The sequence below is a fragment of the Electrophorus electricus genome, chromosome 24 (assembly GCF_013358815.1).
Source record: "Electrophorus electricus isolate fEleEle1 chromosome 24, fEleEle1.pri, whole genome shotgun sequence".
Classification (NCBI taxonomy): Eukaryota; Metazoa; Chordata; class Actinopteri; order Gymnotiformes; family Gymnotidae; genus Electrophorus; species Electrophorus electricus.
This window is the reverse complement of record NC_049558.1, coordinates 6,260,696-6,278,191: the sequence shown is the minus strand read 5'-3', so window position 1 is coordinate 6,278,191 and position 17,496 is coordinate 6,260,696. Positions and strand designations below refer to the sequence as shown.

Here is a 17,496-nt window from a genome sequence, read left to right as displayed (position 1 = left end):
TCCGACATATGCCCCTTTTCATTTCATATAGTTAGTCAGTCAACAGTGTATTACAAAGATATGGTGCTGTATTTGAGTATGATACTAGACAGTAACAATTTACTGTAAAGTAAACTGGAATTCATCGAAAATCTACGATATGGAATCTTAAGTCGGAGTTTGTTTTTGTGTGTCAGCGATAGGCTGCCGGTGATATTAAAAAGCACGGCTTGTTCTGTTAGGCCTGCATGAATGAGATTTGTATGCGGACCAAATGGCCTTTTCCTGCCATCTTTTAACGGCTTGAGGCCTTGAATCTGCTTTAAAGTCTGCATTCGCCTTTAAGAAGATCTACGTAATATTACGCAGCTGCTTTTGTCACTGCGATAGCCCTTCCTCACGCGGCTCACAAACAAATCTCACGCGCCTGCATCCTCCGTCGCCACCCATCCCATCTACGCGCCTTCGCGACACGCGGGCGCACCGCTGTGGTGGAGTCCTTGTCGGGCGGCCGCTTAAATGAATGAATCTTGAACCAAACCGGGAGGCGGCGACCAGGTATGGAAATGTTTTACGTACTGTCAAGGCAGGATGGAAATGTAAACAGGTGAGTTGACAGATCATAGCAAAAGACAGCACAGTAAGATTTCCGTCAGTAGGACACACGGAGGACTTGCAAGCCCCAGGTGTATAAAGAACACAAAGAGCAAATGTGTCATATTGGAGGTTTATTTGCGATCTTTGGAAAGCACGTAGGATCACTGCGTCATTGCCTTTATTCGTCCGATATGCAAGCGTGTTGATCTCGGGTCTGGAAGTCTCGAGGTGAGATTGCGGTGACTGCGCAGAACAGATGTTTGCCAGCAGCTCGCGGGTATCGTATGAATGCGTGTGCGTGGTATTCGGCGCGTTTATTGTATTCCAGGTGGAGAATGTGCAAAATGTTATATGCTTGGCTATGTTTTCCTTTGACCAGTTACTTTATTTGTTAATGTGCAAAAAGGTTTGTGTCGTGAGGATGTCTGGGTTTAGCTAAGTCGTGAGTCGTGACAGGTGCAACGAGCTCTTATTTTTAGGGCCTGGTATGACCTTGCACCGGCTTAAATGGATCATAATTAAGCCCTCGTTTGCACAGGTCCGACATGATCATGTTAATAGAGCTCAGGTGATCTTCTGCATGGGTGTTTGGTTCAAGGGGATGTCTAACGCCAAATCAAGTAAATATTTTTGGTGCTGTTGGTCAAACGGATGAAATGGTGTATGAAATAAGATGGAATTTTCCTTGACTTCTTCAGTGTATTTTCAGCATTACTTTTTGGGTCATTTTCTTGCTGTATTGTACCACACCACTAACAGAACATACTGCAAGACCCAATCATTGCACATGGGAATTGTTGCACATATTGTGAGAACCAATCAAAGTGTGCTATGGAATAGTGGCCGTCTCCATGGAGACTCCACTTTCACCTATTCAGTGTGCAGCCCAGTGGTGTTATTTATTTTTATATACAGCTCCACATGTAAGCCACATGCCTGTTTCCCTGTAAATTTCATCCTTCAGTGCCAAAGTAGGAAATCATAGTTATTAATACAATTAGAGTTTGAGATTTTAATACAAATATATAGTGTACAGTGTTCACACTGCACCAGTAATGATATGTGCGATATGCTTTTGGCACAACTGATAAATATGGCCATTTACTCAATGGTCCATATCTGTCAGTGAGTTGACAAGGTATCCTTTGTCTTTATGTGTGTACTGATGATTATATCAGTACTGGTGACTTTGTTAAACAAAGTTTTTATTCAACACATAATTTATTTAATTTATTTTTATTTCCCTTGGCACCCCCAGACATATTTGTCATGAAGGTTGCTGTGATCATCAGTAAATATTGATCTATTCCCCTTCTCCTATCTTTTTCTAAACAAATACGCAACATTCTTACTTATCCTTTAATTAAACCAGTGAGTTATGATGCATACATTTAACTCACAGATCACAAGAATGAAGGCAAAGAGTCCCAAGACCAAAGGCATAAGGGTTTTGTAATTAAGCAAGCCTACTAAAAAGACCATTATTAAAGGTTATGTGAGTTTATCCAATTATGCATGGTCCACTAGGTACAAAAATGGCTCCCTTTACATCCTTTAAGTACTAAAATAACCTCAAATTTTAGATGATATTTGGATACTTTAACCCCACAGCTATTATATCATTTCAAAGATGATGTAAGAGAGCACAGAGGCAAAACAAAAAAGCCAGTTACCTTCACTGTCTCTGTCCAGTTACTTTCATGGTGCTGTTAACCAGCTCCATCCTACCAGACTTGCTAGGTTTCGCTGACTTTTGTTGGTGCATTTTTTTTGTTTCTCATTTTCTCATTGTTATGGGGTGCTCACGTTTTTCCAGCAGCCCATGTGAAGCAGAGAGTGGTGAATGGCACTAAAGAAGACTGCAGTGCAGATTCATGATGTGTTACCCTGAAACAGCGGTTCTTAAGGTTGTCAATGTATACAGCTTATAGCACATTGTACTGTGGCACAGATACAATTACCATTGTCTATATTAAGCAACAGGTTTCATAAAAATTTCTAAACTGACTTACAGAACTGCACATGGACACATTAATTTACATTAATGTACTATGAAACTTTTGATAGTGCACTTCACAGATAGACTGATAGATAGATGAATATTTACAAAGTAATTCAACCATTTCCCACAGTGTTTTTCCAAAGACACAGATCAAAGAGAACAAATTTGTGGGATACATTGGGAAATTGTGGAATCGTACATGAGATACATTGGGAAAAGAATTCTCAACTCTCAAAGCTGCCTGAAATGTTAAGGGAGGCTGGCAATTATAATTCATTTTGTTTTAGCCTTTGATTCATGTAACATTTTTAAAGCTTATATTAATCTTATAGCACCAAATATTTATGATTATGTAATTTGATAATTAGTTAGATGTGTAAAGGAAGTGACACACTTCATTTGGCTTGGTGCAATTTTTTCTTGGTGATAAGGGTTGTAAATAATGTTTCGTTGTTGTGCAGAGGTGTATTTTGCATGTGTGTACGCACGCTTGTGCACACATGCATGCTTGTGAGTGATGTTGGGAGGTTGGGGACAGGGGGACAGTGACTCACTGTGTTGTAATATGACTCTAGTAGGGGTGTAACAATACACACATTTTTTGAATTTGATACCATTTTCAATTCTGAGGAAGATTCAAAAACTTATCAATTTCAGAGATTCAGTTATATATTACACAGACTACTTTGGCTCAAAATACAAATTTAAAACAAAAGACTGCCAAGTAGCATGTTCTTATATATTAAAAAAAAACAAGAAAAACATTCTGTTAAACAGTGCAGTTGAGTTTTACACAATTTTAAAAAAGCAAACATACACTGCCCATGAGAGAAAGCCTCAAAAGTGACAGGGATATTGAAGAATTCAAAATACTCTTCAGAGCTTCTATTGATTTCTTTATACTTTTTTGATACACCCTTATTCTGGGAGAGTAGTGTTTATCTTGAGATTGCAGCAGTCCTTTTAAATTCAAAGTATTCATGGCTTATGTCCATTGCTGCAGAATATATTATTATTACTTTGCTTTCTGTACCTTAATACCTTATGAACAACTGAATCAATGAATAAATTGACAATTGGATGGACAAGCCAAAAAACAATCACAAACATTTACCTTATGGCTTTCTATTAAAGCAAAGCCAAGTCCTCTTTCATAAAGCCAGATTAACCCCAGTCTCCATTTAATCAGCTCTTTGAACAGAAACCCAAAGTCCACTTGATGGAATACATTTTTTCCAAGACCAGAAAACCAGCACTTAGTATATGCTAATATTTATGTTCACAGAATGCCCATTTTGGAGCATGACTCCCAATTGCTTCATGTCTGCGGTAAGCCTTACTAACCTGCCCAAGGCCATCGTGCTCTGTGGTGGAGCATGACACAGCGCTTTTTGATGTTGATGCTGTGGTAAATATCGCCAGTGGTCACAGGATGTGACAGTAATGAATCTGTTGGGAGAGAGAGGCTTTGCAGGCAGATGGTGATTGGCTATATATTTAACTTAGAATAAATATGCCAACATATCAATATTTCTAAATGGGCTACAATGTTCTGTTATATTTGTGAATGAGTTATCAATGTCTAAAGTCAGGAGGACAGTAGAAGAGCTACACAGGCTGCACAGACCTGCACAGACACCATATGCTAAAATGAAGATTGACATCAAAAAGGCATCAGTGATTTAGCCTGTCTATTCTGATGCAAGCAATTGGCAAAGAAAGATAAGATGAGACAGGACATGCTGTGTGTCCAGCACTCTCCTGTGAAGTGTGAGAGTACATGATTGGGAGCATTGCTGTGATGCCCTGCGTGTGTGTGTGTGTGTGTGTGTGTGTTTGAGCGCATGCGCAGACGCATGCTGTGCATGTGTGCGGGTGCACGCACGCTTGTGTGTGGCGTTTGGAGGCTGGGGGGAGGGAGACAGTGACTCACTTTCTCTGCATGGTGTGGACTCGTGAGTGAGGGATACCCACTGAGCATTACTGCAGCTACTGCGCCCTGTTAACATGGTACTGAGTCTTGATTTTGTATATGCGAATTGCACACAGATGCAGTGCCACTATCCATAAGGACTCTTTACACACACCCATACTTGCATCAGAGATCTCTTCTAAGGCGAAAACAGATTCATAACATTCTCAGCTTCAGTAGCTAATAATGCCTTGCCTGGTGTGCTGATATCTGCATGCTCACACATTCAATAAGTGTATAGTGTAGCCCAAGGGCCAGTGCCCAGGAGGACAGTACAAAGATCCTAGCAAGAAGCAAGTGGCTACTGCTGATGCCCATTTATACTGTCACAGTCATACCCTTATTGGCCTACTAGGCAACCTTGCAAAGCAGATGTCCTGAATGTCTTGCACTCGCCCCTCAATGTGCATAGGTGTGCGGTACTGTACGTGAAGAAGAATGGACTGGTCAGCACATGGAGGCTGTCATTTTTCCAACAAACAGCAACGCATCAGGATTTGGGTGGCGTGTGCAAGCCATGTCAAGGTCACGTTTTCCAGCGAATAGCAGGCATGTGGTGCGTCTGACTTATGGAGAGGGAGAGGAGAGATATAGTCATCAGGCAAACCATTTTCAGCAAGTTTCTGAGTGTTAAAGCAAAGCCTTGCAGGAAACACACTCTATCCCTACAAACTGCTGGCACAGGCATAAATGACCTGACTCATACTTTGAAGCAGTGCAAGGTAGGGTGTGTTCCTGCGTCTTTGATAGGCTCTCGTGATGTGATGGGCCCAGATGGGTCTGCTCTTGTCCCGGTGTGTAGATGACGTCTGTCTCCCAGCTTCAAAAAGCAGAGGTAACTTCGATGTGTGCCCCAGGAGCGATTGGGAAATTTAAAGTAGGACTACAGACAGCCTTTTTTCTTCCTTTGCCCGCTCATTTGCACGTTAGCTGTTCCCACGTCCTGAGGCAGTAGCAATGCTTCAAGCCATCTGCTTTGTCAGAATGTGGAAGACTTCAAAGGTTGCTGGCTTGGGTGTAAACCTCGGGATTATGCCATACGTAAGACAACAATACGATGGACAGTGTTTTTTCAGATGGTACTGCAACACGATGCGACGCAGTTCATCTCAGTAATGTTTGATCAAAGTAGTTGATTCATCTGCCAAAGAAACTTACATATTACCTCTTGGCATTAAAATTGGTAAGGTGTGAACTTAATGTGAAATCATCTTGGCTCTGTGAATTCTCCTACACCTATTTTTACCATGTTTCTTGGCCAGGTCAGCTTTTGATAATTCAGATTATTGTTATGTTTTTCTTTTGGTTTTTCTGCCCATCGTTGTCCTGGTGATGATGAGGCCAAATTAGAATCAATGGCAGTGGCAATCACTGTAAATATAAGATGTTATAACAAACCATTGTTTAACAATTGCATTACCATTGTATCCTACAACAAATGTGTGAAACATAAAACATCCACATTGCCTTTATCCCACAAGATGTACTGTAATAGAAATGTTGAATTAGAATTACATGCTTAAGTGATCATATTGATTGGAGGAAAAGTCACATCAGACTAAATGATGCATTTCAGGCTGTAAAAGGGAGCAGTTTCTTGACTCAGGGTATGCTTGTGTTTGTGTGTGGAGTGGTGTATCTTGTATGTGCATGCATGCGTGTGTGTGTGTGTGTGAGAGAGAGAGAGAGAGAGAGAGAGAGAGAGAGAGCGAGCGACAGAGAGTGAGTGAGAGAGAGAGGAAGAGATCTGAGCTGTTAATCTATTAATCGCTTCTTGGCTGATGCTCTGCAACAGAAAGATCTTACTTGTTCTCAATGCCACAGATATCAAAAGCATCTAATGCAGGAGTGTATCTAATGCAGACCCAGTCATTTATGCAGAGTGGAGGTGGCTGTCTGGTTGCTTGTGGTGCATGTGCCCTGAAACAGTGGCCCCTGGACAGAGTGGCTGAATCTGAATAAGTGCTAAGATGGTTCCTGTATCACAACTGTGTCCCTGTCACTGCCCTGAATCCGACAGTCTGATCACGTCACATGATGAGTCTTAAGCCCAAACTAACACCATGTCAGAAGTTTCCTGGAACCGAGCAACACTATACGGATGGCGAGTTTACACCAGTAACACGAGACATTTGCGGTCCAGCGACCCTGAGCAGGGTAGCTGCGTTACCTTCGTTCTCCCTCTTTTCCCGACATGTGCGAGGGGCGGGAGCTGTCAGCCTCCAGTTCTCCCAGAGGGGGAGCAACTCCAGCATTCTGTCAGCGTGTGGCCTTTCCCTGGGCCGGCTGCAACTGAGGCCCTTCGAGCTGTGCTGAGTCAGGAGCGGCGGCAGGAGCGCAGGACGGAGACGAGCCAGATATCGGGGCGGGAATCAGGGCAGCGGAGAGCGTGAGCTAACTCGCCTCCATGTCTTCGCCTGTCAATAAGAGATCTGGTTCCAGCCCTCACAGGTAGGCACCCCCCCCACTTTTCCTTTCCTTATACAGTACACGACCCCGGTTCTTCATCATCTTCATCATCATGATCATCATCCTCATCGTCTCCTCTAAGATAACTTGGCCTCTACGTTCACCTCTTTAATCCCTCTTTTCTTTTTGCCTGTTGTCTTGTCTTTTCTTCTCTTTTTCTCCCATCATCATTTGACAACGGTAACTGCCATGTGCATATATATGATACCTCTCACCTCTTAATGAATGTGTCTTTCTATGGTTTGTAAATCCGGCCTGACGGATTCTGTTTGAATGCGTGAACTACCTAATGGTGTTTGTAGCACGGACAAAGTCGATGTATTTTAACTGCAGTTCTTAAGCTTCATCATTCTCAAATCGGTACAAGTGCTTTGCTAATGCTAACAAGGCTTTTTTTTCTGTTCAACTCTCTCTCTCTCTCTCTCTCTCTCTCTCTCTCTCATCTCTCAGCCTCCATAGCCCACCCAGACTACTTTCATGGCTGTGCTAGCTCTTTAACCATTTTTCTCTCTGTCTCTGTTTATTTCCTCCAAAGATTGATTTCAGCCTTAAGCTGCCATTCTGCCTAAATCTGCCACTCTGGGCAGTTCAGGAGTGTTTATAGCCAGGAGTAGTACCTGCCGTGCCAGGGTACTCAGCACTACTGCTAGCAATCTCATCTAGCCCCGGATGCATTAGTCTAATTGTAGATGAAATTGCATTAGCTACCACTTTACCTGATCGTAATGAGAAGCACAGTGGGTTGAAAAATATATTGCAGATCTGTTTTGATTTGCTGCTGGCATGGTTTCTGCGTAAGCTGACTCTACTGTAGTAGAATGACACGCTACAAGTAGACATATGGTAATATATATTACACCATAAACACATTCTGACAAACATGGAAGAGTGATTGTGGAAGAGCTAGTATTTCTACTAGCAATATCAGCACCTAATCAGCTAACCCTATGGCTGTTTTTAGCAGGGGTAGCGTTCCTCAGAGTAGAGCCCTGTTCTGTGTCTGTCTGTCTTGTCTCTTTTCTCAGATTCAACCCCCTGAAGGCCCTGAAGCCTAAATGGCGCTTGCAGCAAATGCTGCCCTGCCCCTCCTCAGCGCCTCCGTGAGCCCCCAGCCTCAGTAGCCTACATAGGGCATGGTTGTGGTAGAGAACGCCGCTGTTAGTCACTGAACACTCCTTGCACTCCCGAGACCAAGTCCATTCCGAAACCATCCCTTAGTCCCATCCCCTAAGCAGCTCCTCTATGGATGTAAAGGACTGGATGGGCAGGGAAAAGGTATTAGTCTAAATTGTCCCTCCCCATTCCTCAAAATATAAGCAGCTGCAGTGCAGGGGTTAAGGGCTGGTTAAGGACTAGGTCTATAGATGGCTTCCACTCACAAATGTGGCGGGACTGCACTGTCAGTGGCCATCTAGTCTGTAGCTGTGGCTTCGAAACTTAGAATCCGTGAGACCCAAATGAAGCCCTTACCCGACTCTAAACTCTAAACTCTTTAGGCTAAAGTCAAATTTATCAAATACTATGATATACAAACAAGGATATTAAGTATTGCAATCAAATTACTCTCAAATTTGGAAAATCAAGAAATGATAGATAGATAGATAGATAGATAGATAGATAGATAGATAGATAGATAGATAGATAGATAGATAGATAGATAGATAGATAGATAGATAGATAGATAGATATTGATTATATAATATAATAATATATATTATATTCATAAGATATTCATATTATATTCACAAAAATGTGAATTTGATGATTGTAAGTTTCTTTAACATACTGAGAACTCTCGATTCTAATTCTTCTGTTTACCTTTATTCTGCACAGCTAAACAGATTGCCTCATGCACCACATCATCATTACTGTGCTTGAGCTGGTCCATCTTGTAGAAAGCAATATGATGGACTTACCCTGGTGCCCCTGGCTTTCTGTCTCTATGCTATCTGTAATGATATCAGATGTCTTCTCTCATGTCTGCTTTCCTTACCTCTGCTTCACCGTCTCCTTTTGCCTTTGTGGCCTTAAACGTAATCACACCCACAGCCTGGGAGCCCACTTGCTATGAGCTATGATTGGAGAAAAGACTTGCCATTCTAAATTAGATGGTTTTTGGGTGGATTCTTACTACGGTGCAATCATATGGCTAGCTGGGTTGGGAGATGGATCAACCCTGTGGTTCACTGGACATTTCAAGAGCACTTTGGCTATAATTTTCAGTCCTATTGGCTTTCTCAACTCAAGTTCTATGACAGTAGCACATTCACATTGTTCTACTTAAAGCCTGAGCACAATTTGGAATCGTTCCGCAACAAATCCCAACTTCTGTCTTCCTTTTTTTCCTATCATGAAGCCATCTGCCAAAGAAAAAGAATGTTGGCTTGTGCTGCAGAATGCCAGCTGAGCATGTTATGGCTTTTAGGTGTGTTTCCTTAGGTACTAGAGCTTCTTTGCCTGTTTAACACTTGGTTTTGCAGATGACCAATGGTGCACTGTCCAGTGAAACCATGTCCCCCATGTTGTCTCCACAGTTCCCAGTCTCTCAGCCTGGAAAATGAAGATTGCTTTTACTCAGCTTCTAGCTGAGGATTTGATTCCCCTCTGAGAGAACACATCTGAGGGGAATTAAAGATAATTCATCATTTCAATGTTTCCTTAATCCACTGTTCATAGAATTTGCCTAATGCCTGTGCTTGTTTGGTTTAATTGCTTTGTGCTTTTGGAGAGATGACCTGAGGTAACCACGTTGCAATAGAAGGCTATATTTGTATTGTACGGAAAGGCAGGGAAAAGACGTCCACGTTCATGAGGGAGTTGGGAGAAATGGGGTCGGTGCACAAGCACAGAGGAAGCCTGCTTCCGGATTTCCTCTAGAAGGGAAAATCCTGAATGGCTGTGATTTAGTCCAAGACTAGACTTAATGTGTGGGGAAAAGTAGTCGAAAAAAAATTGTCAACTTAAGTCTAGAACTCAAAGTGTTGATTTGAGGTTGCTCTTCAGCAGAGTATAAGATGAAAGTATGATATGGAAAGAGGATTATGTGTCACTGTTTTTAGTGGTACTCTGTTCCCTGCTGCAAAGTCAGTCAGTGTTGTCTGGACTCAGGGAGACAAGCGACAGCAATTGTAAAGAATTAATGCCATCCAACAGAGTCTCTAGATGGTTCTCCCCTCATCTCCCACCTCTTCCCTCTCTGCTGCCTGAACCGTACGTGGTTGGAAGATACCACACACAGATTTCACACAGGTAGATTCTGGGTGACAGTGCGGTTTATCCCCTGTCACGCTCATTTGCTAAGAGCAGATGTTCCACAGTGGGAGTTTCCCCGGTCCATTGTGAAGCACACCCTTAAAGCACGAATTGCCATGACAAAGCAAAAACACTTAGCTTACCTCCGAGCAGGTGTGTAGGACGAGTGTGGGCGTGTGTGGCTCCCTGTGTAATGTTGCGTTCTTGTGTGTGGGTCAGTTTTGACTATTGCAGGTTTATAGAGCTAGACTACAGTCCCATGGAAGCAGGCATTATGGTCTCTATGAGGCAGAGCCGAGGATTTCTGACCCCAAGGTCTCCGGATCGCCACTGTCGGTCAGAGCATTAACATCCCCCTCTCTCTCCGTCTTCCACTTCCTGTCTTCACCTGCTCTCTTTCTGCTCTCTTCTGTTCTCTTTGGCTCTCTTTCCCTCTGACCATCCCAGGCATGGATTCAGGCTCCTCACAGTATTTTATACACATTTAAAATTAGTAGTTCAATAAGACGGTAGTCCCTAAAATCCATATCCATATGATAACTGAATCGACTTTAACTGAATGCTTCGGGCGGTTAATAATTCAACATGTCACAAAATAAACACAGAGTTTTACAATGTAATTAGACAAGAAATTCCAAACATGAACATTATTACTTCTCTGGTCTATTTGTAATAATAATCTAACTAATATAATTGACAACAAATGTGTCAACCACGTGAGCAGTTAATAAGACTGGGTTAGACACTGGCTCTGAAAGGATTTGATCAAGCCAGATATGGTGTGCAGAATGACTCCACGCAGTCACCAGATTATCATTCGCCCCCAGCCGTGCTGACTGTGCTGCCTGCTCATCCTGTACTGTCTGGCCTTGACTAATTTCAGTTTGCACACATGACATACCGTGCTGTTTTTGCTATGTTACAGGCCTCACATATCTGCTTGTATCATTTTGATTTTTTTTGCACACTTCTTTTCCTTTTGTCTTTCTTTCCTGTGGTTTTGGCTGTGGTGATCTCCGGCGTCCTAGAAGATGACATGTCCTGTCGAGTTGTGGACTTTGTCTTGTGGCATGTTAGTCGGCATGCGATGTCATGTTGCGTAAGACGATAGATTTTGGTTTTTTTTAATTTGTGTCATCAAAGACATGCTGGTTTGTCCATTGACCTGTGTTGTGTGTTCATCGGAGCTGCTTAATACTGTTACTATGTGGCACTGTAGGCAGAGCCCTGCGCCTGTCAGTAACCGTGATCCCTATGGCAACGCCTCACTCAGCAGTAGCAGCAACTCAGGCTCGTGCAAGGGCAGTGATGGAAGCCCCACCCACAGGTAGGAAACCTCTCTTTCACAATAGATAAGGATAGCATGTTGTTGAAAGTAGGCCACGGGTAATAGTGAGGTACAATACTGAAATCTCATACACCTTCTATGGAGCTCAACGAAAAACACTTTGCTGGGAATATGTCTAGAAAAGAAACTTGGTACAAAACTGTTTTCTGGGACAGAGAAGTCGTGAATTTTTTTTTCTTCACATGGACTGCGAGGTTTTTTTTCTATTTTTATACATCTCACATTATCAGGGACATAAATTTATCCACAGAAAAATTCAATGTGCATTTTGCTCCATAATGAATAGCGCTGTAGGTCTTTTACTATACTTCGTGGGCGTGGCTATTTGGCAGCGGCATTGCATTTCTTATCCGTGGCACTGGTGCAAAAACAAATCTAAGATGCTGTTAAAAGAACCTCTCACATTGCACCCCCGAGAAATGAATTCTGCAGCAACATCCGGACATTTATAGAGCCTGAGCTGGATTTATTTAGGACGTTTAACTACCCAATCAAATGAATAAAGTCTGCCTCCTGTTCTCTCTGTCTCCTCCTCTTCCCCCAGACGTCATATGAAGTACACCTCCTGCACAGATAACCATGGTATCAAACCCCCTCCCCCTGAGCAGTACCTTACCCCTCTGCAGCAGAAGGAGGTGTGCATCAGACATCTGCGAGCACGGCTCAAAGATACCATTGAAAGGCTCCAGGACAGGTAGCTACAGTTACGGCTCTGTGGTCTAGACTGCCACAACTCCCCAAACACTGTCATGTCTTATTACATCTTATTGGAGAAAGCACCATATATACATGTAATTAAAAACTCTTTGATGTTTGAATCTGTTATGGCTGGAGATTTCTCCTCAATGTGGCAGGCAGATGAGTATTTTGCATATAAATTGTTTTGCATTTGGTCATTTGTTCCACATTACAACAGTGCACAGCTTTCTAATACATTCTAATGGGTTTGTCCATCAGCCCTAAGCAATACTGACTCACACTGAAGTGAGTGTAACTCTACTTTTTCTCTCCTTTTTCCCTAACACCACCCCTTTGATCTTTGATCTCAAACACTCCCCAGGGACACAGAGATCGATGAACTGCGGACCCAGCTGTCACGGATGCAGGAGGACTGGATCGAGGAAGAGTGCCACCGTGTGGAGGCACAGCTGGCCCTGAAGGAGGCGCGCAGGGAAATCCAGCAGCTCAAACAGGTGATCGACGTGGTGCGCTCCAGCCTGGGTGAGACGGACACGGGCGTGCAGAAGTGTTTCCAGGACATCAACCTGCAGAACCACAGGCTGGAGACTCTGCTGCAGAGCGCGGAGCTGGCCCAGTGTGGCGCAGCCAAGGAGGCCAAGGAAGCCCTGGGCCGGGGAGGGGTGGTGGGGGCAGGGCTGGGGGTCACCGAGGGCCCAGCGGGGTCGTGCGTGGGCTCGCCGGCGCACTCGTTGACTCGCAGCTCTACCTACACCAAGCTGAGTGACCAGGCGGCAGCGACAGAGCAGGAGGTCGAGGGCAGCATAAGCGGATCGGACGTGCCGTGCCTGTCGGGCGAGGGCACGCAGGACAGCGGTTTCGTGTGCTGCGGGGAGGTGGGGGGCCCCAGTGCCCGGGCCGAGCTGCTGCTGGAGGCCGCCTGTCTGCAGGAGGAGGCGGCCTCGCTGCTGAGCGCCTGCTCACGCCTGCCGCACTCAGCCACCTGTGAGGCGCTGGGCTACGGAGAACCCCGGAGACCGCCGCTCCGCTGCGGCCTGAGCAGGATGCCGCAGGGTGTTGGCGTGAGCGTTAGCCACCCCTGCCTGTCGCACCACCACCTGTACCTGCACCACCTGCGCGAGCAGGGCATCCAGACGGAGCACGACAACGGGCCAGTATCGGCCCCGGCTCATGGCCTTGCCGGTGCCCACTCCGAGCTGGACACCATCGCCGAGCGCACGTTCCGCTCGCAGGCCTGCAGTCCCACGTCCACCTGGCTGTCAGATGAGGGGGATGACCTGGACTCGGTCACCACGGAATCCGTTACCACAGCCACATTTGCTAGGGAACCTGTTGTCATGGAGTCTGTTGCCATCAAGTCAGCCCCAGTGGCGGGTACTGCCATGCCGTCTGCCACTTTGCTGCCTGTTGCCACAGAGCCCACTCTTACGGATAACATCACTGCAGAGTCTTGTTCTAAGGCATCCGTGGAAACAGCATCTGCCTCCATGACTAATGTTGCTATTCCGCCGACTGACCCCTCTGAAATTGCTCCCTCTCCAGATCAACAGCCGAGCCCCGCTCCTGCCCAATGTCTTCCATTGGCAGAGGAGACGGGTGAGCCCGCCCCGCTGACAGCCCAGGCACAGAATAGTGCCTCACAAGCCGAGCAGGCCGGCACTGGCGGGGTTACTGTTGTGGAGGTGGACGAGGACGAAGACGACGAAGAAGCAGCAACTGGAGTGAAGGACTCCAGCGCATCTGTCTGTGGCGTCCCTGTGAAGAGCTACTGGAGCCGCCACTTCCTGGTGGACCTGCTGGCCGTGGCCGTGCCCGTGGTGCCCACGTTGGCATGGCTGTGCCGGGGCCCGTGCCGCGGTGGACAGCCCATGTACCACTTCGGGTCCCTCCTCCGAGGCTGCTGCACCGTGGCCCTCCACTCCCTCCGCCGGGGAGGCGGTTTGCGCCACTACCCTGCAGGCGGCGGGGGGCCAGGGGGCATGAGCATATGATGTTAGCCCCTGAGCTTCAGAGAGGGCCATGGAGCCCCACACTGCCCTGGCCCATCAGTTAACCATCTGAGCTGCTGTCATTCGTAACAAAAGGTTGGAAGGAGTGAAAGCAGAAAAGGGGATTCATCATTAATCCTAATTCCAATCATGTCATGGTAGCGGTAGCCCTTATCTTTGAGAAAGTAGCCATGTATGAGGTTTCCAAAGAAGAGCTGGCAGGACAAGAAGCTGCGGTATACCTGTACTGCACATCCGACGGGACTTCTGACTGACTCCACATAGTTCCCCACACAGATATGGCGCAGATGGATCCTCCTAGCTGATTGCGCCTTCAGGTGTGAAGTAAAGGACCGAACAAACATCCGATTCTCTGTCTTCCTTTGTTCCTGTCCCTTAGTGCACCCCTCTGGCTGGCAGGGACTAAACCAGGAAGCGGGGGTTGTAACACTGTTTGTGTGCTAATACGCATAACTGTGTGTGTTTGTGTTGTGTGCACTGTACAGTGTAGCCAAAGCACCTGTATGACTAAAGGTGATCGGGTGCTGTAGTTTACCCATTATGCCCAAGTGACTGCATTTGATATATGACAGTCATCTTTCAGCTTATAGAGCCAGGCTGGCTGCTACTGCTAAGCTAGTTATATGCTTTGCTTCTGCCACCAGTGTCCTAGATGGACACTGTCACTGCTAGAACGTAGTCCATAGGAAGTGTCAAAAACATTATTCTCTTATTCTAAACCCAAATTATTAGGATATGGTCGAACAACAGTACAGAGTTAGTATGGAAGAATTATTGGAGTTTTTTGTTACAAGTGAAAAGGGTAAGAGGTTAAAAGATGCACGGAGAACAAGCAATTAGACAGTTTTGCAACATTAAAGTTAAACTAATGAAAATGGCACTTGCAGGATTCCAGGTCTATAAATGAACCGAGAGGTACTTGTTGTTTTTGCACCTTGAGAAACTGTCAGTGTGCTTATTCCCTTTACTGCAGCGGTACTTGTAGTAACGTCTTTTTTAGAGTTTTGCGTTACCAAAGTCCTCACTGGAAATGTTTCCTATTTCCATCATGATGTGTTGGAAATGTTCTTTTTTTTCAATCGCCTCAGTGTGGAGTGACATTTACTGACATTGATTGCACTAAAATTCACTTTATCAGCAGCTACTTGAACTTTTAGTCCGTTTTCCTTTGTTTGTATCTCAGTCAGATATTTACGAAGGACACTATTTAAATCCCAAGACTCACCTATTTGTGTGTACCTGTTTTTGCTCCAACCACATTGTACAATCTGGTAGAAATCATAATGCATTGGATAATCAGTAAAATATAGATTGTTTAGTTGCAGTAAATTTCTTTCTCAAAAATGAGTTGCCTTTCATTCTACACTCTCCTTCGTCTTAAAATGTGCAGATTGAAATGTTGTCTTGCTGTCCACTAGCTCATTTCTATACTGTGGTGTGTGTTAAATGAGGGTGGGTTTACCAGGCCGTTCTGGCTTGTGTTGTTGCATTTCTCTCGTGAAACCACGTCAATCTTTTTGTTGAGGTTTGTGTAATGGTACAATATTCACTGATAGTTTTACTGTGTAATTTTATCTCTGTATGCTGGCCTCAATCCAGCTCTTTTGTGGGAGCGTATGAGACAATGAAAGTATGGCAGATTCTAAAATATATTCATAATTTTAATCTTTCAGTGTCTGTTGAGATTCCAAATGACTGGCAATTGTGTGTCATTTGTATGTTCCAGTCTGATCAAAATATGTATAAGAATCTGAATGCTAACTTCATCAAGTGGTTTTTGAACAACTTGTAAAAACAAACCACAAACCATTACCTCTAGTTGCTTAGCCACTCAAGGGAACTGTTTAAATGACTAAATGACCTTTGATGCTGTTGCAAAGCCTGATGTTTGTGCTGAATTAACATATAAGGCCTTGTCATGCTTTTCTTAAAGCCATATTTTGCTGGAGGTGTGTAGGTGGATCCTGTTTCATGGTAAAGTTGAATAATAATGTACATTATTTACCTTACATAATGGACTCCTCATGTGGTAGTGAGGGGACCATAATTTGTGTGTGTGTGTGTATATACGTGTATGCCTGAATCTTCAAATTAAGAGTTTTACTGAATTAGTCTTTGTTCTCTTCAATGCCTCATTTATCCCAGAATGTGACCTCTGACTGATAAATGAAAACAGATTTATAGAACACCGCTAAAGCACCACCTCACCCTTCCCATTACTCTGATGTGCATCAATAGATGAACCACGTTATTACATGCCCTACTTACACAGCAGCCAGGATTCCACAAACCAACACATAGCTGTGAAACATTCTTTATATGTGTACTCTATAAATAGAAGAGCAAGTATTATTAGACACTCTTATTACCATATACTAATGACACTGCAGTTCAGCATCAGTCATACTGCTATGCTCTGGATTTTTTTTGTGATGTGGTATAACTCATAAGTTTGATATTGTCCCTCACCATACCACAAAAGACATTATGTGTATTATGTGTTATTGGTGGTAGATGCAAGCTACCTTGCTTGGGTCAAAATTCACAGATTATATCTAAATTGCAATTCTACCACTATAATTGATTTTTTAAGATTAATATAGGTAATTTCTGTAGTAATCCATTATCGCACTACATCCTCCAACATTGTGTAGGGCCTAGTATTGAATGAAAAAACTAGTAAGATTGATCATTTTTCCTATGGAGGTTACATCACATTGTACAAATGTATTACATTCACTGATCAGTAAATACACCCTGTAAGCCTGGCTGGCACTTTATGTGCACTTTGCAGGTGTATCATTCTACACTGCAATACCCTTCACTGTTTGTCAGCAACCACATTCATCTTTAGCCAGTTTCCACTGTTGACCATGAATCACTTTGGACAGCAGAACCTTCAGTGTAGTAGTGACACTAACACGGTAGTGACATGATGTAGTGAGACTAACACGGTGTTGCAGGTAGTCCTGCTAGTTTTCACTCACAGCCTCCTCCTCCTCAGGCAATAGTGGCTCTGTGGCCAGATACTGACCAGATACAGAGCTAGAAGGTGGCTAACCCAAAAAGTGCATGGTCACAGATAAGCTATATTCTCCAATTATGTTGTAGATGTTGCTATAAGGTGGGATTTTCTAATGAAGTGGGTGAGTTCACAAAGCTAGAATTG

The 17,496-nt window shown here is 44.2% G+C and overlaps 1 protein-coding gene across 2 annotated transcripts; it reads left to right on the top strand.

The window, feature by feature from the left end:
* The first annotated feature begins 409 nt into the window (after positions 1-409).
* snphb (syntaphilin b) lies at positions 410-17,224 on the top strand. 2 transcript variants are annotated; one of them, XM_035522293.1, is made up of 7 exons: positions 410-537; positions 6,754-7,001; positions 8,045-8,119; positions 10,491-10,607; positions 11,491-11,598; positions 12,164-12,313; positions 12,680-17,224. In XM_035522293.1, exons 2-7 carry the CDS (start codon positions 6,958-6,960, stop codon positions 14,307-14,309), a joined length of 2,124 nt encoding a protein of 707 aa, XP_035378186.1. In that variant the 5' UTR covers positions 410-537; positions 6,754-6,957; the 3' UTR covers positions 14,310-17,224. The 2 variants fall into 2 exon arrangements, with proteins under 2 accessions (XP_035378186.1, XP_035378187.1); XM_035522294.1 differs by lacking the exon at positions 8,045-8,119.
* Positions 17,225-17,496: the final 272 nt, after the last annotated feature.